Source organism: Nylanderia fulva, unplaced genomic scaffold (assembly GCF_048542155.1).
Source record: "Nylanderia fulva isolate GAGA-0341 unplaced genomic scaffold, ASM4854215v1 Scaffold104, whole genome shotgun sequence".
Classification (NCBI taxonomy): domain Eukaryota; kingdom Metazoa; phylum Arthropoda; class Insecta; order Hymenoptera; family Formicidae; genus Nylanderia; species Nylanderia fulva.
This window is the reverse complement of record NW_028189237.1, coordinates 55,179-81,058: the sequence shown is the minus strand read 5'-3', so window position 1 is coordinate 81,058 and position 25,880 is coordinate 55,179. Positions and strand designations below refer to the sequence as shown.

General features: G+C 30.9%; 1 protein-coding gene, 1 long non-coding RNA gene and 1 pseudogene across 2 annotated transcripts; 1 reads left to right on the top strand and 2 right to left on the bottom strand.

The window, feature by feature from the left end:
- The first annotated feature begins 3,550 nt into the window (after window positions 1-3,550).
- LOC114946314 (uncharacterized) lies at window positions 3,551-25,880 on the top strand. Its single transcript, XR_003822585.1, has 3 exons — window positions 3,551-3,773; window positions 25,507-25,709; window positions 25,809-25,880. It is a non-coding gene; the product is annotated as an uncharacterized LOC114946314 (long non-coding RNA).
- Window positions 14,920-17,128, bottom strand: LOC146725097 (uncharacterized; annotated as a pseudogene).
- LOC146725096 (uncharacterized) lies at window positions 17,498-24,325 on the bottom strand. The gene is given in 2 exon segments (XM_085484500.1): window positions 17,498-18,730; window positions 23,640-24,325. Coding segments are annotated over 2 exon segments (1,875 nt in total). The 3' UTR covers window positions 17,498-17,541.

Here is a 25,880-nt window from a genome sequence, read left to right as displayed (position 1 = left end):
CATGTCTATCAATTCATTATCGAGCCAAGACTTGATGAGAGAATGCATTTTATTAGTTAATTTTTTAACAGGATTTTTATTGATTTTTCTGTAAGTCGATTTGTCATTTAATAAAACTTCCATTTTTTCCATATAGTCAATTTTATTAAGGATCACCGTCGTTTGTTCTTTGTCAGCCTTAGTAACAATAATATCATTGTTATCCTTTAGAAATTTTTTTGACTCAAAAGAACATCTGAGAATATACTTGTCTATAAAATTAGTATGCCTTTGAGTGGTTAAAAAATTCCTGATAGAATTAGCTACCGAAATCCTAGTTGTTTCACGTAAGTTAGAAGGAATCCTGTCAATACTCACCTCTAGACTTTTAACTATCTCAAGTGCGGTACTAATACGATCCCTCCTAACACCTTGTTGTATTGGTAAACCGAAATTATCACCAAGGCTTAACAAATCAAGTACTTTATCCGGTATCACTTTATTACTGAGATTACTAATCCATTTGGATTTGTCCATATTAATAAAAGGATTCACGACTACATTATTCTTACGTAGCAAGGCATTGAATTTATTAATTAATTTGTTTTTTGGTCATATTTTTAAAAACCAAAATTCTCTCCCTATTAAGTTCAGTAAAATTCGTGAGTAACTGTCGAGGTAAAGAGTCAAAAAGTCTACGCTCGATATATGCTATTCTTTTATGTAAATATTTCAAGTGAACATTAATATCCTTTATCTCGAGTCTCAATAATCTAAATTTATAATGTTTAAAATTACATTCCAACCTTCGACACATGTTACTGCTATATAAATTTATTCCATTTCTTAAATTATCGATGTGTGGTGGTAGAATGTCGTATGTCCTGCATCCTAGTAAAAATATAAGCTGCTGGTTGCAATTAACAATGCTCTTCTTTGTATTGATCCATGATTTTAAGAGGGTTGTGTAGTAGTTGCCATACCGTGTGGAAATTATACGAAAAAAACCAACGTTTGAGAAAGACTCCATAATTAGGTCCAGGAGTGATAATAAAAGATGTAAAAATCTCTGAAGTCATCAGATGATAATTAAAAAATGGTAGTAATTTAATCAACCAACTCTGGCTATTTAATGATCTTTATTTAATATTCACGACGTTTCGGTCATGGGTTTCGGCCCTTATCAAGTGCTACAAATTATAATAATGACAATTATTAGAAAATTAAAAAATTAATTAAAAAGTAACTGAGTAACAATAAATATTTCCACACATTAATATGTATTCTACCTAAAACACAACTTTCTATATAGAAACTTAATTTCTGATCTTAAAATGTGACATGATATAATGTGAAACAATTAACTATATTATTGTGTTGATTTCAAGCTCTTTATATACTCATTACTTCGATCAAACTAAACGATCTTTATTAGTTTATCGTAAACAATATTTAGATTATCCGTGTCTTTTTGTAAATTGATTGTGTTGTCAAATTTTTTGATAAAAAACATCTCCGCGATTTCTCTTTTTCGTACATATTTCTCATGATGTAAAATTTCAGGAGCGGACCAATCAAAATCGTGACCATTATCGAATTTATGATTACTAATGACTGAATAATTACTATTGTGTACCTTAATGTTATTAAAATGTTCTTTTATGCGTGTGCCTAATTGTCGTTTAGTCTGACCGACGTATGATGAGGAACAATTTGCGCAGTTAATTTTGTATACAACTTCTGTTTTTTCTTTTAAAGGCAAAGGATCTTTGACACGTTTAATTAGTGTATTCAATTTTTTCGATATACAATAAACGCTTTGTATGCCCGTAGATTGCAATAATCTCGAAACGTCTTCACTTAGTTCTTTGACGTACGGTAATTTTATGATGCGGTCAAATTTTTCACTAACTAAATTATCATTGTCAACATTGCAATCGTCGTTATTAGGCACACGCATAAAAGAACATTTTAATAACATTAAGGTACACAATAGTAATTATTCAATCATTAGTAATCATAAATTCGATAATGGTCATGATTTTGATTGGTCCGCTCCTGAAATTTTACATCATGAGAAATATGTACGAAAAAGAGAAATCGCGGAGGTTTTTATCAAAAAATTTGACAACACAATCAATTTACAAAAAGACACGGATAATCTAAATATTGTTTACGATAAACTAATAAAGGTCGTTTAGTTTGATCGAAGTAATGAGTATATAAAGAGCTTGAAACCGACACAATAATATAGTTAATTGTTTCACATTATATCATGTCACATTTTAAGATCAGAAATTAAGTTTCTATATATAAAGTTGTGTTTTAGGTAGAATACATATTAATGTGTGGAAATATTTATTGTTACTCAGTTACTTTTTAATTAATTTTTTAATTTTCTAATAATTGTCATAATTATTATAATTTGTAGCACTTGATAAGGGCTGAAACCCATGACCGAAACGTCGTGAATATTAAATAAAGATCATTAAATAGCCAGAGTTGGTTGATTAAATTACTACCATTTTTTAATTATCATCTGGTGACTTCAGAGATTTTTACATCTTTTATTACAGTTATATGTTCTTGTAATGTCTCTAAAATGTTACATTGCAACTTGAAAGATTGTAACATTGCTGCAATGTAACTGCAATGTTCTGTGCTGTACGGGAACCATCTTGAGTAACAAACTTTAAACAGTAGTGATATCATTCAAAAATCAACAATCTATATTGACATGTTAAATGGAATTAGTATATTACTTACTTCACACATTCTCGTAATTGTTCGTTGTTAATTACAATTAAACATTATTGAATTTCGCGGTACACTAAAAAAGCTGAAATGATCTGAACTTTTATTTCCTACTATATTTTCTTAACGCCGAATTTAGAGAAAGTCTAGTGATTTTAATTTGATATTGGTTTCTAGCGTCCATGAAACTGCACTTTAAAGCGGGGAACACACACTTTTGCATAAGCGCATAAGCATATGCATAAGAAATTTAATTGATTGAATTTCTTATGCATACGTTTATAGATCAATCAAGATTCTTATTCTTACGCTTACTCAGTGAAAAATGATGGTCGAATCGGTGTCGAGACTCGTTGTCGAGTCGATGTCAAATTTGTCGAATCGAAGTCGAATCGATAACGATTCGACCAATCATTTCTCACTGGATATGCGCCTATGCAAAAGTGTGTGCTCCCCACTTAACCCATCGAAGTTCGTTATCCCCACCTAAGAGACGAAAGACCTCGTGGCACTTCAGGTACGTGGTCGAATAATCGGTCTCTTCTGTGTTCGACTCTTGTACGGATAAGACGCGTACCATGTGTCTCTTCAATAAGTAATTTTTCGGAAAAGTTTGTCGTAGAGATTAGATTTTCATTTATTACTTATTATACTTCGCACAAATATCATGAATTAAAATTGTATCCACTTTGTGCGAATAATAAAATTTATAATATGAAGAAAAATGGGCTAATTAAGAGCCAAGCGTGGTTATATTAATACGCGAAAATGTGGAAATTTTACATTTCAAAGTTTTTTTTATTTACATATTGTACGTTTCGGTCCTCTGTTATTAAAAAAGCCTTATATCAATTAATAATAAAATTTAATTCTCGCGTTTTGTTCCGAATAAAAGTTTCTTTTTCGTCTCCGGAAAAACTGTATCGTTTGAGCAATCGGTCGTTGAGAGCGATCGCTTACCTGCCGCGTGGCAAGATTTCAGCTTTTGTGCTCAAGAGGATTTTCAACTCGAACAACCACCTACCTGCTCGATATATTTGGTAAGTCTTTATACCTCTCGGGAAAAAAAATTTATATAAGTATAATAGTATAAAATTATATAGAAATATATAAAAATATACATATAATTTCAAAATTATATATGAAATATGTCTATACATAATTAGATAAAAGTGCTTTTTATATATACATTCGCCAAAAAATTATCGCAACACACAATTAATATCAAAACTTCGCGTAAATTCAAATAAGCATATTTCCGCGAAAAATTATTGTATGTGAAAAATTTTTTTGTTTTAAAGGGTGAAGTCTCTACTTTAAGAAACTTTTATTCAATTTTGATTTCATCCTCTCCCTCTCTCTCTCTGGAGACTATATCTGTAAACAAAAAAACTTATGCAGATTTATGTATAAATACTATAAAAACGGTATAAAAACAATTTCTCTCAAAATACACTAAAATGCAATAAAAAATCCAAAAAAAAAAAAGAAATATCTCTAGTTGAAAAATAATATTAATGTCGAATCAATTATACTTGTATTATATATATATATATATATATATATATCTTTGTTTCCTACCATGGATAAAATATATATAATTTATATAAAATATATATAATTATATCTTTGTTCCCTACAGAAATATATATATATATATATATATATATATATATATATATTCCTGTAGGGAACAAAGATATAATTATATATATTTTATATAAATTATATATATTTTATCTACTTGTTTTTTAATAATATAAACATTATATCTTTATAAAAAAACTGTTAATCTCGGCTCAAATTATTGTGTTACAATAAAAATAAAATCTCGACGGCAATCGGAGCCTGTGCGGATGACATGCACAAAATTAATAAATTAAAATGAGATCTCAAGTCAAACTCATTTATTAAATTCTAAACGTTTCGACCCACTTCGGGTCTTCTTCAGTAGCTGCAAAATACAAATAAACAAAAAAAAATAAAAGATAATCGGTACAATCAGAAAATTATAAAACTCGTATACATACAATCCGCAAATAAATTAAATATCATTCTCCTCCCTATTCGAACCGTCCGGCCGTCGGAGTGTCTCCCTAACGGTGACCATCGTCAGGAAGGAAGCAGAGCAGTGACTCCCTTACCAACACTAATCAACATAGTATAAATTAAACATGTAAGATCCCCAAGAATTATAAATTAAAAACCGGGAAGAACACTCACCCCGACAGCAAAAACAGAGAGAAGACGATGCTACACGTGACACATCACTCTAACGACTGTGCGGTATTCTACCTCGACACAGTCGATACATATATACGCAAAAAAAAAAAAAAACAAATATAAAAATAAAATATGAAAATAAAAATAAAAACAACTAATACTTATCGGCACTCATGTCAAAGGTCTAACGAAAAAATCCGGTTATGTATAATCACAAAGCTAGATTTTGGTAAATTTTTCAATTAACAGATCAAAATTCTCGTTTAATTTGTCGGTGTCGCTATGTAAATTTAAACTATTCTTCTGACGCTTTATGTGGATCATTTCGGATATCAAACGTTTACCTAAAAAAGGCTCCTCGTCCAAGACTTTTACATCCTCCCAATTAAATTCATGGTTCAATAATCTATGTTCCGATATGACTGATAATTGTGACGCGTTTCTTTTTATGTTGCTGCGATGTTCTTTCATCCTAGTTTTCAACAATCTACCCGTCTGCCCTACATACGACGCATCACAATCCATACAATCAATTTTATAAACTACATTATTATGGAGTTCCCTTGGTAACTTATCCTTGTGTACTTTGATGAATTTACGGAGACTGTTAATTGCTGTATAGGATGGAATGACATCCAAATCACGTGTAATGTCCTCGATTCTCTTTGATACATTATTAATATACGGAATATTAAAGTACGAAACTTTTTTCTGCGTTGGAATCTTGTCATTGCATATATTTGTTCTATTGTTATGCAACTTATTATTGTACCGGAAGAACAACTTTTTTAACCGCGCTTGTAATGTTTGAAATATCAATTTGAGAGGATAATTATTAGACAAAAGAACTCCAATCATAGACTCAAAATTATCTTTATGGAATTTCGGATGAGATAGCCAAAAAACTCTATCTATGAGGCTGATAATGGTGCCCTTTTTATGGCAGAGAGGATGCTGCGACTCAAAATTTAAATATCTACCTGAATACGTCGGCTTATGAAATAAATCAAACTCAATGCTCCCATTATTTATAATAATAGTGACGTCTAAAAAATTCAATCGGTTGTCAACCCCCTCCTCCATGGTGAACTGCAATCTAGGATGGAAAGAATTGAAAGTGTTTAAAACAATTTTAAGCATGGAGGGAGGGGCCGCCAACGCGATATCGTCAACATATCTAAAATAAAATGGAAATGACATTGGAATCGCAGCAATCGCTCTATTCTCCAAATCTTGCAACGTGATATCCGCAATGATCGGTGAGAGGGGGGAACCCATAGGCGTGCCAAAGGTCTGTTGATAACATACATTATTAAACATAAAATAAGTCGAATTCATAATAAAACAAATTGCCAATAAAAATTCATCCCGTGGAATAATACACTCTTTTTCAATATACCTCCATCTGTTAATTAAACTATCGATAGCCATATCCAATGATACGTTGGTGAACAATGATGCAACATCTAGTGAAACTAACTTTACATCACTATCCACACATAAACCATTTAATTTGTTCACTAATTGGAAACTATCAGAAATAGCCGAATCAGGTTTCGGAATTGCCTTATATATTATCTTATGTAAAAATTTTGCCAAGTAATAAAGGGGTGTATTCCTAGATGACACGATGACACGTAAAGGGCAATTCGGTTTATGCACCTTCGGCAGACCATACGCTCTCGGTAAAACCCCGTCCGTGCAGTTCAGGGATTTATATGTTGTTGAAGAAATGTAATTCTTCATTTTCCATCTATTTAAAATCCCGTGTAATTGATTAATTAGGTTCCTAGTCGGATCTTTTTTAACAACAGTATAAGTATCCCGGTCAGCCAGCAAATCACACATTTTGTCCATGTACATATCTTTGTTCATCGCAACCGTGATATTACCCTTATCCGCCTTCATAAATAAAATATCAGGATTATCTTGGATGAATTTACCCGTCAATTTGTAAGCCTTACATAAACTATTTTTTGTGTGAGCTTTTTCAGACATGGAAATATGGAATTTATTTATTATGGGAAAGGCTCTACTTCTGACTGCAGATCGTTTTTCCACAGGGAGTTTAAAAATATTTTGTTCTATATTTTTTAACTCTATGGTGGTTTTATCTTTGTCAAATACTGGCAGACAGAAGTTCTCTCCTAACCGCAACAAATCTCGAATTTCACACGGTATCGATACGGATGACAAATTTAAAAACCATTTATCTCTTTTGTCAGCAACATCAGGATTTAAAGAAACAAAGGAAGTCGGGTTCAAGGAAACACTGAGAGACTGAGACGGCCCTGACTCACATGGCTTTGAAGAAAATTCTTTCGTACACGTGTAATAATATTGGATAGGACGAGTATTCCTATTATTGAATTTATTTTGTTTATCTAAGAGCCATCTAAATTTATCATCCAGTCGAACCCGCTCCTTATTATAAAAATAATGTAATGATCCGCTTTGCACACCGAAAAACCCATCACAATAACACGCCGGGAGATCTAACATGATGTAACGAACGAGTTCATAAATATCCAATCTAACTTTGTGCCTCTGTCTATGAGCATCATAAATTTCATTTCTTAAAATGTCTTTAATAGTACGTCTTATAATAAATTTGTGTTTCAATACTGACTTATAATGATATAAATTATTAATATAACGAGAAAGAAATATAAGATGAGACGGTGTAACATCCTGATTTAAACAATCTTTTAGAAATTTAATTCGCAAGTTTAATCTAATCAGGCTCTTGTTTAATTTAATCCAATTCTTCAAATGTTTGACCGCGCCCCAATTAAAACTGTGTCCAACAAATTGGAAGAAATTCCTCAACGGACGCATTATTACAGCCAGCGTAAATTCAATATAAAAAAACTGTTAATCTCGGCTCAAATTATTGTGTTACAATAAAAATAAAATCTCGACGGCAATCGGAGCCTGTGCGGATGACATGCACAAAATTAATAAATTAAAATGAGATCTCAAGTCAAACTCATTTATTAAATTCTAAACGTTTCGACCCACTTCGGGTCTTCTTCAGTAGCTGCAAAATACAAAGAAACAAAATAAACGAGAATTTTGATCTGTTAATTGAAAAATTTACCAAAATCTAGCTTTGTGATTATACATAACCGGATTTTTTCGTTAGACCTTTGACATGAGTGCCGATAAGTATTAGTTGTTTTTATTTTTATTTTCATATTTTATTTTTATATTTGTTTTTTTTTTTGCGTATATATGTATCGACTGTGTCGAGGTAGAATACCGCACAGTCGTTAGAGTGATGTGTCACGTGTAGCATCGTCTTCTCTCTGTTTTTGCTGTCGGGGTGAGTGTTCTTCCCGGTTTTTAATTTATAATTCTTGGGGATCTTACATGTTTAATTTATACTATGTTGATTAGTGTTGGTAAGGGAGTCACTGCTCTGCTTCCTTCCTGACGATGGTCACCGTTAGGGAGACACTCCGACGGCCGGACGGTTCGAATAGGGAGGAGAATAATATTTAATTTATTTGCGGATTGTATGTATACGAGTTTTATAATTTTCTGATTGTACCGATTATCTTTTATTTTTTTTTGTTTCTTTGTATTTTGCAGCTACTGAAGAAGACCCGAAGTGGGTCGAAACGTTTAGAATTTAATAAATGAGTTTGACTTGAGATCTCATTTTAATTTATTAATTTTGTGCATGTCATCCGCACAGGCTCCGATTGCCGTCGAGATTTTATTTTCATTATATCTTTGTTCCCTACAAAAATATATATATATATATTCCTGTAGGAAACAAAGATATAATGTTTATATTGTTAAAGAACAAGTGGATAAAATATATATAATTTATTATAAAAATATTAAATATTCTTGTTCAAAATTCCTATATAAAAGTCGAGATGTGATGAGCAACAGAATCTCACCCTCTTTAATATGTTTGAAGTTTTTTGTAGCTGTGTTAGTTTATCTCTCTTCCGTTATTATGATGTCCGCTCTTTCATTATTGTTATCTACAACACAATTATTATACAACATATATATCTATATCGGCTTATTGGCCATATCGCGATGTTCTTTGCGTCCACAAAATTAATTTTTTTGTTGGATTAACAATTATTATAATTTGATAATCTACTTCTAATTTTTTTATATTTAACTTGTGTTATTGTAGAATTTTGAATAAAAAATGTATTAAATTTTAGAAAATTTTTGAAAAAATAGCCTGCTTAAATAATAGCCTCAAATATACTGAATAATTTCTTATGATATAAAAATTAAAAAAATTAATTAAAAAATGGAGGTTGAAGCACAATATTATTTTAGTTAATAAATATACTTTTAATTATTGCAATAAAAAATACAATATTATTTTTTATTGCAATAATATTAGGTCCTTGAATAAGTTCTCGCTGTTTCTTAAAATGATGGCGTAGCGGCACTCTGTGCATGGAATTTCGTACGGAAACGCATCAGCTAAGTAGTACTATATGTAACCTCAAATTCTAGTAGATACAGTTTACCACAGTGTCAACCACGTGTTTAATTACCTATTGCGAAAATGTCTACTTTTGTGCCAAATAAAGTGTTTTTGCGGGGAATTTTATTGCACTGCTTTATTCAAAAGAAATCTGCAGCTGAAGCACACAGAATTCTTGTTGAAACATATGGTGACAATGCTCTGTCAAATACGACATGCAGAGACTGGTTTAGGCGCTTTAAAAATAATGACTTTGACCTTGAAGATAAAGAACGTTCTGGAGCACCGACAAAGTTTGAAGACGAAGAATTGGAGATCATTGCTTGATCAAGATCGGACGACGGACAATACTTTGAGTAAAGTTATTGTAAGCCTTATATTTTAAATAAATGTTTTTTTTAACAAAAAAACAGCGAGAACTTATTCAAGGACCTAATATATTTTATATAAGTATATAATATATAAAATATATTATAAAATGTTATTATTTGATGCTACATATAAAGTTAGAAATTTAAAAATTATATAATATTATTTTAAATTATATTATATAATTATATTGTAAATTGTAAATACATGGAAAATTACACGAAAATAATGAGAATTATTTTTCAGTTATCTTTATATTTTATTTTCTACATATATTTATGTATTTGTATATATGGCGTATCACTTAAAGACCACCTACTATGTACATTATTCCTTACAAAAAATAAGTGGAAAAGTCTTGAATAATTTATTTCTATAATATTTAATAAAGGAGTAATTATTGCGTAAAGTCCAATCACACAGAGTCAAGGAGTAATTATTGCGTAAAGCTTGACTCTGTGTGATTGGACTTTACGCAATAATTACTCCTTTATTAAGTTATAGAAAAAAATTATTCATGGCGTTTCATCTTATTTTTTAGTAAGGAATAATGCTATGTACTTCATGGACAGTTTTTAAGTGACACTTTGTATATCTTACCTTCAAGATTAGAAAAAAAATGGAACATCGGGTCGTGTAGGCTCTAAATCTATACTTTCAGCCATTTGAGTTCGCATTTTTGTCATCTGTGTTTCTTTTGGTATGCTTTCTTCATCGGAAGAAATAGTATTAAACCGACAAGGTTTTTTTTTTGTCTTTTTGATGGTAGAAATGTCTCTGGATCTGAGTTACTACTTAAGTGAGATCCCAATTCGCATCGGAATATGCCAGATATATTCCTGAAATATCCCAAGTGAAATGTTTAGATGTTCCATTAATGTTCCAATAAATATTCTTAGAATCTCTAATTGGCACAACGTAAAACATTTCTGGAATATTTCTAATCGAATGTGTTGGAAATGTTTATTGTCTCATTCTAGGAATGTTACAGGTGACATATTCCATGAACATAAAAATCGATGAAATAATTCAAAAAAAATATTTTTTTAAGAAATTATTAATTTTATTCTGTTGTTTTTAAACACGTAACAAATATGAAATACATATATCTAAAATAAACATAAAATATGAAATTATGTAATAATTAATATTTTTTATTTTATTTCAGATATATGTGTGTGTGTATATATATATATATATATATGAATATGCCATATTTTTATGTATCTCTGTAAATACAACAGAATATGATTAACAATTTCTTAAAATAATTATTTTTTGATGATTATATACTAGTCCTTTATTTATGTATAAAATAAAAAAAAAAGAAATCATTTTTAGCGATTTTTATATTTACAAAATTTAAAATAATATACAATTTACAATTAAAAAAGATATTTTAAATTTTATTTTTGAAACGTCTTATTATACATATTATAATAAATGCATATTATAAATATTAGTAATATGTAATATTAAAAGAAAATTCTTATTATAAACATAAAGTAACGCAATACATAAAATACTTTTATAACGTGCTCTATATGTATAAGTTTTTTTCACAAAATGTGTCAAGGTAATAGTTCATAAAATAAAAATAGTATATTGTGTATCAAGTGCGGAAAGTTTATTAGGAATTAATTATTAGTATACTAATAAGCAACGGTTATCCTCTTGATCTCATTTTCAACAAGATTAATCATCGGATAGGACATCTTATTTCCAAGAAAAGCATTGTAAATAGAGATATTACCGCAAAACAAATAGATAATTCAGATAATGAATCAGTACATTAAAAATTATTTGTTATTCCATACATTAACAAAATATCAGAAATAATTGTCTCTTTGGTTAAAAATAAGGACCTCACAATAGGAGACAGATGTTTTAATAAACTTGATAAAATCATGAAGACACATAAAGATAAAAATGAACACTCGTGTAACTCAAATGTAGTGTATAGGATAAACTGTAATGATTGTAACGTATCATATGTAGGACAAACGAAGAGACAACTGCAGACTAGATTAAAAGAGCATAGAAACAATATTAAATTAGATTCGAGTAGACATTCGGTAATTTCTAAACACATATTAAATAAACAACATACATTTGATTGGAATAATGTTAAAATTTTAGATAGTGAAATTAATTATCATAAAAGACTCATCTCTGAGATGTTACATATTAAGGAACAAAAAAATGGTTTGAATTTAAATAAAGATACCGAATTACTCAGTGAATCTTATTTTGATATTTTAGACAAAATAGCAAACATTTAATATAAACACATAAGACAAATAGGTCGTCAGAGACATTCTCAGATCAAACCTATTCAATACACACATAACTAAGATCGAGCACAGTTGGAAATGAGAGGTCTTGTCATACGTGACTTTCTTTGAAGAACAACATATATTATAAGTAAGCGTGTGAATTTTATTACTATTTTAACTTGTGACATAGCTCTAATTTAAAAAATTTTTAAATGATCAAGAAGATTATTTGAAATAATTCCATTAAAAAGAAAAACTCCAATATATAAAAGATAGACGTAATTCTGTAGCTGTCCAATTTTTAATTTTATTTAAACTTTGTGGTTTTCTTGCAATCTATAAGAATGTGCTTATGCAATGACTGTAATCTTTCTGACAAAACTTTTCTGAAAAAGTATTCTTTTCATAATTCCTAAATAAACTATAAATGAATTGAGTCCAATATAAATCATGTGATCATGGGAAAATTAATTTCTGTTAACAGTGAAAGACCGTCGTGATGCTCGAATTGCGTTTCTTGTAAAAAGCTTTCATTTGTTCTTAATTCAGCATTAATTGTGTGCTTCTTTTTGCGTACCTTTCACAACTATAATAACCAGTATGTCCTTTTACTTGTTTAATAAAGACTCTGGCAGGTGCATCACAAATAAAACCCGAAATTGAAACTAAATATAATTTTGTATTAATAACTATTCCAACATTACAAAGAATCTTATATTCATTTATAAAATTTTTAAGATATTTATGTATATTTGAAGATTTTGATTGGCCACAGCAAACAGCGACAATAAAAGGTTCTAATTTATATAGAGATTTATTTATTTTACACAATATTGGCCAAAACTGGATTAAAAAGCTATTAACTAAAGATATTCCATCAATGTTAACAAACAGATCTAGTTTTTCTAATGATTGTAATATAGGTACTTCAGAAAATATAATTTTTAAATTATTAGTAATCCCAAAATAACAGTATTTTCCATCATGCATGTCTAGAACGGCAGCTCTTTTGCGTTTTTAATAAAGTTCTAGCATCACTAGGCAGAGTTAAATTATACTTTTTTAATTTACGTACAAGAAAATTTAAAGCTACGTGAAAAATTTTAAATTCAATAGCCCAATAAGCAATCATCTGATAATTTAGAGTTTGTGCAATCTTTAAATATAATGTTACTATTATTACTATTACTACTAAAAACTTCTGTGTTATTATTACAACCTTCTGTTATATCTTTAATTAAAAAATTTTCTATTGAAGAACAAGATTCGTTATCAGATGCATTATTATGCACAATCATGACTGTTATCTATGTTATCTGTTATAGAATTATCAAAAAATTATGTTCCTCAAATTGTTGACAATACTTTGAAACATTAGAATCAAAAGTATTTGGTTTGATAGTTTCTTTTAGTTTGACTATTATCAAGATCAATTTCTCTTTCTGTTAGAAAACTATCTTCTGTTTCATTATATTCATTATCTTCTATTACAAGTGTTGTCAAATGTTTTTTTACTTTTTTATTTATTACTTGCCATTTGGCACGCTTTTTTGAGGACATTGCAATAATCAATAAAAATAAAAGTTATATATCTTTACCTATGAACCTAAATAAGTTATTCTCTATTTTTTATTTATTAATAATATAGCATTTGATTTAAAACATATACATTTTTCTAAATAAAATATGAAAGTGAAAAAGAAAGCACATAAAAGTCAATAAGACCTGCAAATAATTAATAGTTTAAAATATAATGCATTATACATTTACTAACTTTTTGCATAATTTTCTCTAGTACATGTTATCACAATTGTCTTAGTATATAATTATCGATATCGATAATAATCGATATTAGGCCAATATAAAAATATTAGGAATAAATATTAAATATTAAGGTTACTATACAAACCCAGATAGCCAGTTGCCCACAGGTTGCTGTCAAATTGCTCGAATTTATATTGCTTAAGTTGTTTTCCATATTGAGGAAAGCGGCTTCCGATTTTGCCTATTGAATTGCTGTCTTTTTATTGGCACCAACAGTTGAAAGCAATTTGATGGCAACATGATGGCAACAGTTGCTTTTTAAAAATGAATTATACGAAAATTGGTGGAAACTAATGGACAACATGATAAAAACAATTTCCGTCTCCAAAACATTTACTAGTACTTTGATGACATTTTAAAGGAAACCGTTGCCGTTAATAAAAGACTAAGGATTTTAATAGGTTATTCGCTTTCACAAAAATTTAATAAATTATATAAGGCTTTTAAATACTCGTAGCAGTAACAATGTAATTGTAATGTCAAAGGAGAGAAGTGACATTACAATTACATTGTTACTACTACAAATATTTAAAAGCCATATATAATTTATTAAATTTCTGTGTATATATATTTTACATATATTTTATTATAAATTTAAAACAAAAAAAGTGTATACGCAATATGTTTAATTATATATATATATATATTTATTTAATAAATGTTTGTTGCTAACACTTCGTATGTAAAAAAAACTAAAAAGAAACTTGTATTAAAAAAATATAAATTCTAAATCTGTATTATAAATATGTATTAGCATCATAAAATATTTGCTTTGGTTTTTATATTGTACTAACACTAATTGTAAGTTTGTAAGCAGCCTCTTTTAGGTACATATAGGTATTCATATATTATATTGCTATTAATAATAATATTGCTATTAATATATTGCTATTAATATTTATATATTATATTGCTATTAAAAATATCAATTATTAAAGTCTAATAAAAAAAATAAAAAAAATAAAGAATCAAACTTATTAATAGCAATCTAATATATATACGTATATACTAGACAAAACGTAGAAAAATTTATAATTCATCAGAGTGCTCGTCGCTATCGTTTTCATTTTCTGCGTAATGTTCTATGCAAATTTCTATGTAATGTGCTCGCCGCTATCTTCGCTTTGATTTCCATCATCTTCGTGATTGCTAATGTTTTCGTCCTCGTGATTGCTAACGTTTTCATCATTATACAATGCATCTGCAGCAGCCTGCAAGTTTCTTCGCCTCCCTTGAATTCCAGGATGTCTTTCTCTGGCATTTCGCAAACGTTGTTTTGCAACTTTTATAGATGCCACAACTTCTTTTTGAAATTCTTCTCTGGTTGGTTTAAGGTAGTACCGATTCGATCCTACGGCTTCTGAAAAATAATAGATATAATATTTTTTGGTATCACAATCAATATTGTATATTGTATAATAATGACAATGGAATAACAAATATACATATATGCTGTATACATACAGTAAATCGCTTGACATAAAACTGTGTTGTAAAATGGGAATTTAACATCAGGAACACCCCACCATGTCAGTTCCGTTGCTACTTGCATTGTTATAGATTCTTTTACACATTGATGCACGCTGTCTTTTAACGTCATACAATTTAAGAATTTGAAGTAGTTTACCTACAAAACCTAATTATTACAAAAATAAAAACCTAAGCTAGTTATATATATATATATATATATATATATATATATATATATATATATGCTGTCTAATATATTTTGATATAATTATAAAACGCAATAATTCCGTAAATGCTTCGATTTGTAATAAAAATAATTTTCTATGTAATAATAGAATCACGGTGATTTATAGAAAATAAACATAAAAAGAAATTAATAAAATACACGTACACACCATTAATTAGTTCCCGATCTCTATAGTTGATATAGAATATGTTACATATCCTATATCGACTCGCTAAGGACTTGAAACGAATTAATGACGAGTACCGTACATACATATATGCATATTAAAGTGGAGCGAATTTAACTAGTGTAGTTTTCCTTGCTTTTTTCTCAAAATCGTTTATTTTAGATATCTGAAGATCAAGTCTGAGATAACTAAAATTTTTTACCGCCGTTATTAACCTAAATTAGCACTAATTGTAATGCAACAATTAATTTAAATCCTAATTTATTGATTTAATAACATTCAAAAGCATTATTTTACAAAAACTTTTTTTTATCTAGGAAGCTAACAATGAAGTCGCACATGACAACTGAGCTTTTGTGGACTTTATATTATTCTAAAAAAGCATTCATTCCACACCCTGGCATTCGCAATTTCGAAAATAACTTAAAAACGCTCCACCCTAATGCATATATTGTATATGTGTGCATGTATGTGCGTGTGTGTAAAATTGTAAAATATTAATTTAACTTACGACTTCATTGTAAAGAACCCTGTCTTCCTTTGTGAACCTTTTTATCGCATCTATACTTGAAAATGGGAGGATTCGCGGTTTCATGGGCATTGCATTTATAATATTGCCATCGATTTTTTCTTCTAGCAAATCCAATCGCCTATTTATTCCTCTGAAATTAATAAATTATAATTAATAATATATCATGTCAAGTTTAAAAATCAAGATATAAATCTTTTCTTAAAAAAAAACTTGTAATTTTTGAAAACCTTCATAAACTATTACAAACTATCAGAAAAAATAAATATATATCATTTAAATCAGAATTATTATCTACTTGTTAATAATTAATAATAAAAATATATATAACGTACTGTATTTTCTGCTGTATGTCGCGAAGTATTTCAATTTGTACATCATTTCCTTGTCTCAGTAATGGTGCATTGTTTTCCTCTTGAAATGGTTCAACTGATACTGTATTTTCCACCTCTTGTGTATGATTTGAGTCTTCTGATGGATTGTTGAATGTAATATTTTGAGAAGATTGCTGACGACGTGGTTGTACATTGTTTAAGAGCTGTCTATTATCATTTCTTAAATTTTGAATATTACCTAGCTGAACAGCTGGTTGTCTAATGTTTTCTGTTATAATGTTTGATTCTTGCAGGATTTTACGTTGAGAACTATTTCTATTAATGCTGAATTGTCGTGACGGAATACTTGTATTATTCGCATTAACTGAATGAAAGTTATTAACAGTTTTTCGGTGCATAGCTTGTGCAAAATTGCATACTGTGTTTTCTTCAGTATTATTTGAAACATTTTGAAACGTAGTACGGATATTCTGCATAACAGATGAAACTTTGTTCTTCACTGTTTCTTCATTAATACGCTTAGTCTTTTTAGCTCTTACTTCCTCTTCGCTCGAAGTAGTTCTATATCGAGGTGGCTTTTTCAAAGACCTTTTTGAAAATCGTGTGGATCTAAAAGATAAGAATAATAAGAATGTTATTGCGATAATTAGCATAAAGTAACAAGTATGTATAACAAACCTGCAGATATTTTAAGATGATTTATGAGATATAGTAGGTCATATCTAACAATTCTTTAAGGCAAAAGTTTATGATCACTTTCGATAGGTACACAAATTTATTATTATTTACATATATATAATTATATTATAGAGAGCATATTTTTAATATACATATTTTCTAGTATATTAATAAATTATTAATATTATTAATAATAATATAAAAAAATAGATTGTTTTATTCATTATTATTGCATTACTGCAACGATAAATTCATCTTGTACTATTTTATCTTGCATTAATTAATTACTAGGGAGACAAGTAAAATGAGGCATTCTAAAACATTTTGCTTTTACATCTTGTAATAAGATAATATCATAATTATAAGTTAATTCAGAGCATTTATAAATACCGACAAAAGATGAACTAATGCCAATATTGAAAAAATCTACTTGCTGAAATTTTTTAACAACAATAAAATAATCATTTTTATAATGCAAAATATTTTTTACGCAACATATACTTGAATCTGATAAAATGCAACAATCATTGCGTGCACAAACACCAATTATCATATCCGGAGTTTTCAAAAATTTATATTGATCATATATTCTAGAATCAGCGTCAGCAAAAGGTAATGGACCTTCCTCGTGTTTTTTCCACACTTTCATACAATTATTCTGTACAATAAATTTCTTTTTGCACTGCTCTTTCTCTGCATGTCTTGCAGCAATTTGCTGCAAGGAAAGATGTGGTTTTCTACACATTTTTCTGAAAAAAGCCATGCTGTTTTCGTATGGAAATGCTGAATAACTGTCTAAAGGGCCAAATCGGAGTACATCTTCGACCAAATGGAGAATTCCGTGTATATTATATGACAAAAAAGTTAAGCCATAAATGTGTTCACAGAGTAACACAAATTTTTCGGTAGCCATTTCAGAAAAAACTAGATTTTTATTTGTATTATATACAGACGAAACAAGAATGCGCATGGAGTAATGAAAAAGTAAAAAATGATCATATACGTAATTCTTAATAATTCCTTTAAAACATACTATTCCAATATATAACATAATTTGACGCCACTGAGTGGCTTTAAATTGATCACAGTTAATAAGCGATTCAACATGGCATGCAAATTCTCGTGGACAGTATTTTGATAAAACTTTCAATTGGTTTGAAATAATTTGGATTTGAATTACTGATAATTTAGTGTTTTTTGTATAATTCCCGCATGTCCATGTCAAAATTAATTTTTTCATTACTCCCAGGCAACACAAATGCATATATTCGAAGACAACATCTTTAAATATATCAAAAGGTAAATGAGATAATGGACTTGAACATTTGTGATGTTCCTCATCAATTTGTTGTCTATACTCTTCATGTATACGTTGCCTATGCTTAATTCCTCTCAATACCGTACATCTTCCAATACTAAATCCGTTAATTGTACATTTTGAGCATGGATTAAAAGAACGGTGACTCTTATGTCCTAAAATAAATGCTCTAGCTGGTGCATCTCCGATAAAACATCGCAGTTTTATTGAGAACTTTTTATCTTTAAAAATGATACCACCTTCATTAAAAATTTCATGAAAATCTGAGTTACAATATTGGAAAAACTCTTCTGCACTCTTAGGTTTTTGTGAATCTTTATACACTCCTATAGTTTTTGGAATAGATTTTGGAATATTAACAATTTTGCATTGAATTGGCCAAATATCATGTTTTCCATTTCTATATAATTGTGCTCCATCCGTACTAATGTCAATTTCGAGAACTTCGGGAATTGATAAAAAATGTGTTTCTTCAAGAATTTGGGCTAAACATTTTTTTACCCCAATATGTAAATATTCTCCTGGCTCAAGTTTATATAAAATTGAGGAGTGCCGTGGCGTCAAAAGTAATGATCTAATATCTGCAGGTAAAAATGTAAAGCAATTATGAGTTCTTAGAAGTTTTAAAATACGATTGCCGAGAACATGATTTGCGTCAACTAGAACAGCTGCTAAATTCTTCTGAAATATTACCGTATTACAAGTATTTCTAACTTTAACCCCGTCTATATTGTCTGTATATAAATGAGAAGATTGTTCATTTGTAGAAAGTTGCACAATTGAATTAAAATGAGTGTCTTGTACAAGATGATTTACGTTGCAGTCATTAAAATGTTGAACTTTATTTTTAGCATAGATATTTTCAGAACAATCATTCTCTATCAAAAGTGATTTTGTTTTTTTTATTATTTGTTTTCGACGAGCTAATCTTAATCTTTGTTGCCTTCTCGATACCATATGAAGAGGCTTATAGTAACGCGACTGGCCAGCTTCCAATTAAAAATTTTTCATTTTTATATTAAATCCAGATCTATTATACAAAACAGATATAAAATGACTTATTACATGTAATTATTACAATCTAGCCTTATTCAGCAAATATTTTAAAATTGTTTCTAAATTAATTATTTTAAATAATTGTTTTAAATTTTTATGCATTAAATTATACTGATTATACTGAATTAAAGCACATAAAGTAAAACATACATTATTATCATATTTTTTGTTATAAAAATTTTAGAAGTGTTAGTAAAATTCATAAAATATATATAACAAAGGAATATAATAACGATATATGCTTTTGTTTTACCTTTCAAGTATATAGAATTACATAAAATACGTAAATATTAACTTTTTAAGGAAAAAAGCTACACATAGAATTAATTTCTTTATCCTACGTGTTTTATGCTAAAAAAGACTATAATAAATTTTTATAAAAAAACTATAAACTTCTATAAATGTAAATAGTAACGTAATAAATTTCTGTCTTTTTAAAGAAGCTAATAAAGAAATTATTAATATGTAAAAAAAAATATGAACTCTAAATTTTCTATGTCAAAAAATACAGAAATCTGTTATAAATAATCAGTATTCAAACAATGTAAATAAAATGACTGTTAACTTAACTTTAAATTATTTGTTTTGATTTTTATTTTATTGTAACATCAAATTTTTAAACAGCTTTTACTATAAACATATATTTCTATAGACATGGTTATATATATATAATATATTTATATATATTTTTTAATAACACACACATATATATGCGTACAAAAACATATATCTGCAGTAGCTGTTTAAAAATTTGGCGTTACAATATACAATAAAAATTAAAACAAATAATTTAAAGTTAAATTAACAGTCATTTTATTTAAATTGTTTGAAATTGTTAAGTTATATATATTTCAAACTCAAAAAAAGTTTATTATTTGTTCATCACAAATCATTTTTATTGTTGCACTGGCTGGACTATTAGTTCAGAGTTTATCTTTCTCTTTTCAATATAAAGAGAAAAAGATAATCTAGTCTTGCCTATCAAAGTGCATTCAGCACAGCAATAAAAAACAGCAGAGCTTATGTTAACTAATGCAATCTAGTGTAGCTCGTATAGCAATAAAAGCAACAATGTAAATAACTTACTGCGACATCGTACAGTAAATCTCTTCTAATAGTTTCTGATACACAATTTCTGATACACTCTTGACACGCTTATTTCACATATATCTACAATTATAAAAAATACACAATTAGCATATACAATATTCAGTTTACTCGCATTGCTTGCACTTCTAGCATCTAGATTCTTTGGGTTTATTTTTTATTCCTGCACTAGCTTCACTAGGCTGTATTAATTCAGAGTTTATCTTTTTTTTTATAGTATAAAATGAAAAGATAGCTTCTGAAATAGTAATCTTATACAGCCAATGCCAAGAATAAAGGTTAAGTGCAGATGCATTTTATTTTATTTTCTACAAAAACAATTCGTCAAATCCACATTATTGTCACGTGGATTCTACGAATTTTTATATAAAACCCACGTGACAAAAATGTGAATTTTACTACTATTTTTGTGAGGTTATTCATACACTGGCTACAGCAAAACAGAAGTTCAAGCAATATGAACACGTACATTATCTATTATTTGATAAATATAATATTGAATAATATTGTTACGTCCTCGCGACGTCTCTTGCGCTGTCTCACAAAAAGATATCACTCACACTCTCACTCGCGTCCGGAATGAATAAATTCTCGTAATGAGGAAAGGAGTTTTAATGAAACGACCCAATACAATAAAGCAAAGAAATACAATATATAATAGGCCAAAATGCCCATCGGTCTCGTAAGCGTCCGCTCGGTGCGACAGCTAGATCAAATCTAATCATGGCGCCCCAAAACATTTGAACGCCGGTTGTCTATAAACAACCCTCCTAGGAGATGGAAAGGGATGAAGGTGCTCAGGGGATGTAAACCAGGGACGTAACACTGCCCCCCTTCTTCAAGATTGTCGTCCCGACAATCAGGAACAGGGGGCTATCCAACGCTGTCCAATAACTCTGCATTCCGATGCCGACCTCAGGACTCAGACGAATTTTCCTGTTCTACCCTGGGCTCCTGCCACAGGTTACCGAACAATCCGCCATTCTGGATCCCGTCGCACATCCACACAAGTTATCGTCGACTCCAGGGCACCGACGAGCCTTCCTGCTCTACCCTGGGCTGCTGCCACAGGTTACCAAGCGACTTCGTCATTCTGGTTCCAATCGACCGACAGTCCAACGTCGACTCCAGGGCTCTAACGAATCATCCTGCCCTACCCCGGGCTGCTGCCACAGGTTACCGGGTGATTCGCCAACTCAAACCCAATCGACCTCCGATGTTTTGTTTTCCACGTCCTGATTTTCCTGCGACCTCGTGAAGAATTTCAGACAAGGGGGGGGGGGTAACTTCCGTGGACCCATCGTCCCTTATGGACTCCCCAAGTCCCTGCCTCGGCATTTGCCCGAAGTCCCGCGGGAAAACCACGGATCAAAAACCGCGAGAGAGGCAGTCTTCTTAGAATGAACTGAAGACGAAAACCCTTCTTCCTGGAAAGCTCAGTTCGAAAATCGACCTCTCCGCCATATCCAGAAAACTCCGTTTCTCCCCAAAACAGAATCGCAAACACTCCTTTAATCGAAACCTCTCCCTCGAGTGAAATTTCTCTTCTTCGGAGATTCTGAGAGTTGATCTAAAATATCGTCAATCCTGGGAAGAGGATATGAATCTTTTACCGTCTCATTATTCAATTTTCGATAATCGATGCAAAATCTTATACTGCCGTCTTTCTTTTTTACCATAACGGCCGGAGAGATCCATGGACTTCGTCATTCCTCTATAACTCCTTGTTCTTTCATGTTCTCAATAATTTTATCTACTTCCTTCCTTAAATGAATGGGAATTCGACGAGGTGCCTGCTTAATGGGGAGAGAGTCTTTTATGTTAATAACATGTTCTACAACACTACAGTTGCCAGCCACAATGTTTTCAGAAAATACATCAGAGAAATCATTTAAAAAGTTTGCAAAAGTTTCTTTCTCTGTTTCTTTCAAATTCAAAGAATTATTTTCAAAAAGATTTTTTAAAATAGTTGGAACTTTACAAGAGTTTTCAATTCTAGAACAATTAAAAGTTTTATTTTCTTTTGACTCTAATTCATTAAATTCATTATCAAAAATATTTTGTAAATTAATCTTTTTAAGAAAGTCTGTTCCCAAAATACAATTATCATTTATGGCGGCGACAAACATAGGAATAGAAACACAATATCTTCCAATCTCTACTCTAACTTCTACTAGAAAATTAATTAAAACTTTTTCTCCTGTAGGATATTTCAAATTACAATCTTCAATTTGAATCTTTTCTACATCCTTATTGAACAATTTTTTATTTACAAGTGAAACATCAGAGCCCGTGTCTATTTTCAAAGAACATTTTTTACCGTTAATCTTTCCGAGATAACAAAAATCATTTTCTCTAATTCTACCAACACTAAAATCTACAAATCGATTCGATATCGGGGCTTTTTCGGAAAAAGTCGAGCTCCCCCCGCACAGCTCAACTAAACCGCGTTTCCCTTCTCCTCAGGACACTCAAATCGAAAATGTCCCGTTTTACCACACGTCCAACATTCTTTGCCCTTTGAGGAAAAATTGTTTCTTCACCATCCCCCTCTCGAAGGATTTCTATTTTCATGATCAGATTTTCGCGCGCTATTTTCATGGTTCTTATTATCGTTCCCGTATTTTTTATCAAAATCCTTTCGCGCGTCGTTCCTCTCCACCTTATGGAAATTCGCGCTGTTAAATTTTCCGAAATTTTCCTTCTTTCTTTCAAAATTTTCCCCTTGAATAGTTTTTATAATCTTTGCCCTCTCAACGGCCAAATTTAAAGAGGTTATCCCCTCTAATTGAAGGGTCCTCCTCAAGAAACCGTCATAGAGAGCAGAGATAAATTGCGCACACGCGATTTTATCCCTCATCGCGTAAGGACATTCGGGATATGCGAGTCGCGACAATCTTTCTAATTCGGCACCAAAAGAAGCGAGATCCTCCCCGAATTTTTGTTTCCGATTCGTGAATAAAGAATAATAGTTTTGAGTAAGATTTCCCTCCCCAAAAAGTAATTCTAATTTTGATTTTAATTCAGTAAAACTGAGGTTATCTAAATTTTCTATATTTTCTAACACAGTTCGCGCTTTTCCTCTTAAATTCGCGGCTAAAGCAACGGTCTTCGCGGATTCGTCCCAATTATTCGCGCGCGCGACCAAAAGAAATTGGGAGAGAAACTCCCGCAGCGGAACTTTCCCGTCAAATGTATCGGGTTTTACTTTAAAACTGATTCTCGCGCGAAGATCACTACTAATATCTCCACAAGCTCTATTATCGGAGTTACAAGCGATATTATTGGGAGGACTTAGCTCGTTTTCATTCCGCGAGGCGATTCTCTGCTCTAGCCGGCGCAGCTCCTCGTCGCGTTGTCGCAGCAAAGCTTCGAATTGCGTGCGCTCCTGTTCTCGTTGTTCTCGCAGCTCTCTGATTTCCCGGAGCGCAGTTTGCAGCACATTTTCCTCCGAAAGAGTCTCCGTATTCGATGGTGTTCGCAGCGGAGCTTGTGAACGAGTTAGTCTGGGCGAATGTTGGGTGGTCATTTTCCTAATTATTTTTCGTAGCTCGTTGTTCGTTCGATCCCGGACGAGCCCCCTATTACGTCCTCGCGACGTCTCTTGCGCTGTCTCACAAAAAGATATCACTCACACTCTCACTCGCGTCCGGAATGAATAAATTCTCGTAATGAGGAAAGGAGTTTTAATGAAACGACCCAATACAATAAAGCAAAGAAATACAATATATAATAGGCCAAAATGCCCATCGGTCTCGTAAGCGTCCGCTCGGTGCGACAGCTAGACCAAATCTAATCATGGCGCCCCAAAACATTTGAACGCCGGTTGTCTATAAACAACCCTCCTAGGAGATGAAAAGGGATGAAGGTGCTCAGGGGATGTAAACCAGGGACGTAACAATATATATGTGTCATTTACTTACATTACCTGTATATTCTTAAAAGCAGCTATTGTATCCTCCGCTTCGGAAATTCGATCCGCCCATGGCAGGTTATAAACACAGCACGCGCGAACGAACTTTTCAGGCTCGATAATGAACACTATACCGCCGAAGATTTGTGTGTGTGTGGTTTCTCCTTTCCTCTATATTTTTTGAAAATTTTTCGTTTTCTCGCTTCTGCCAGATATAAATCGCCCTTCGATCAATTCAAGCACGTGTGCCGTGTGCGTCGTACAGAACGTGTTGCTTACAAGCACTCGAGCGCCGTTTTCAGTGATGCCACTCGGGAGAGGCCGAGAGGCAACAGTATACGCGCACACAAGTGCGATCGTCATACGTGTATTACACATACGACGATCGCGCTTGTGTGTGCGTGCTGTTGCCTCTCCTAAGTATGGCATCACTGGCCGTTTTATCTACGTTTAAGGCGTGTTTCTATTTTATACGACAAGGCGCAAGACGGCCGCGGCATAAAGTACGTTTTACATTAGTTACGTCGCAGTTTTAAGTGGAAAGTCAAGTAATTGATAGTATAGTTACATCTTGCCACAAGAGGAATAAACGACTAAAAAATGCACATAAAGAAAAAGGTATATTTATAAAATTATTACTTATTATTAGATCTTAGGATCTGCTTTTTATTCCTGCACTACCTTAACTCTAGGCTGCACTAATTCAAAGGTTATCTCTTTCTCCCTATGAGAAATTTTCTTTTACTGGAGGATACACATGATTGTTTTACTAATATTTTGTTTAATATTTTTTTTAGAACGAGATACAGACTGCAGTGCAAGATAATAAACGTGATGATGTGATTAGTCCGAGCCTTTTATTTCCACGACTGATAAAAGAATCGAAGAAAGGATTAAAAAGTCACGAGAAAAAGCATGCAGTAAACAAAAATGTTAAAACAAATTCAATAGATTTAGATAACAATATAGAAAACAAGCCACCTACTGCATCACTGGCTAGGTATGATATGTGTGAATATTTATTTATGGTATTTAATATTTGGTAATAATGTAAATTTCTGTTACATAAATATCTCATTGAAGTATCTTATATTTACAGATTGCAAAAGAAAAAGAAGAACATTAACGAGTAGATTAATATTAACATGCGATCCAAAGCTCAGAGATCAAC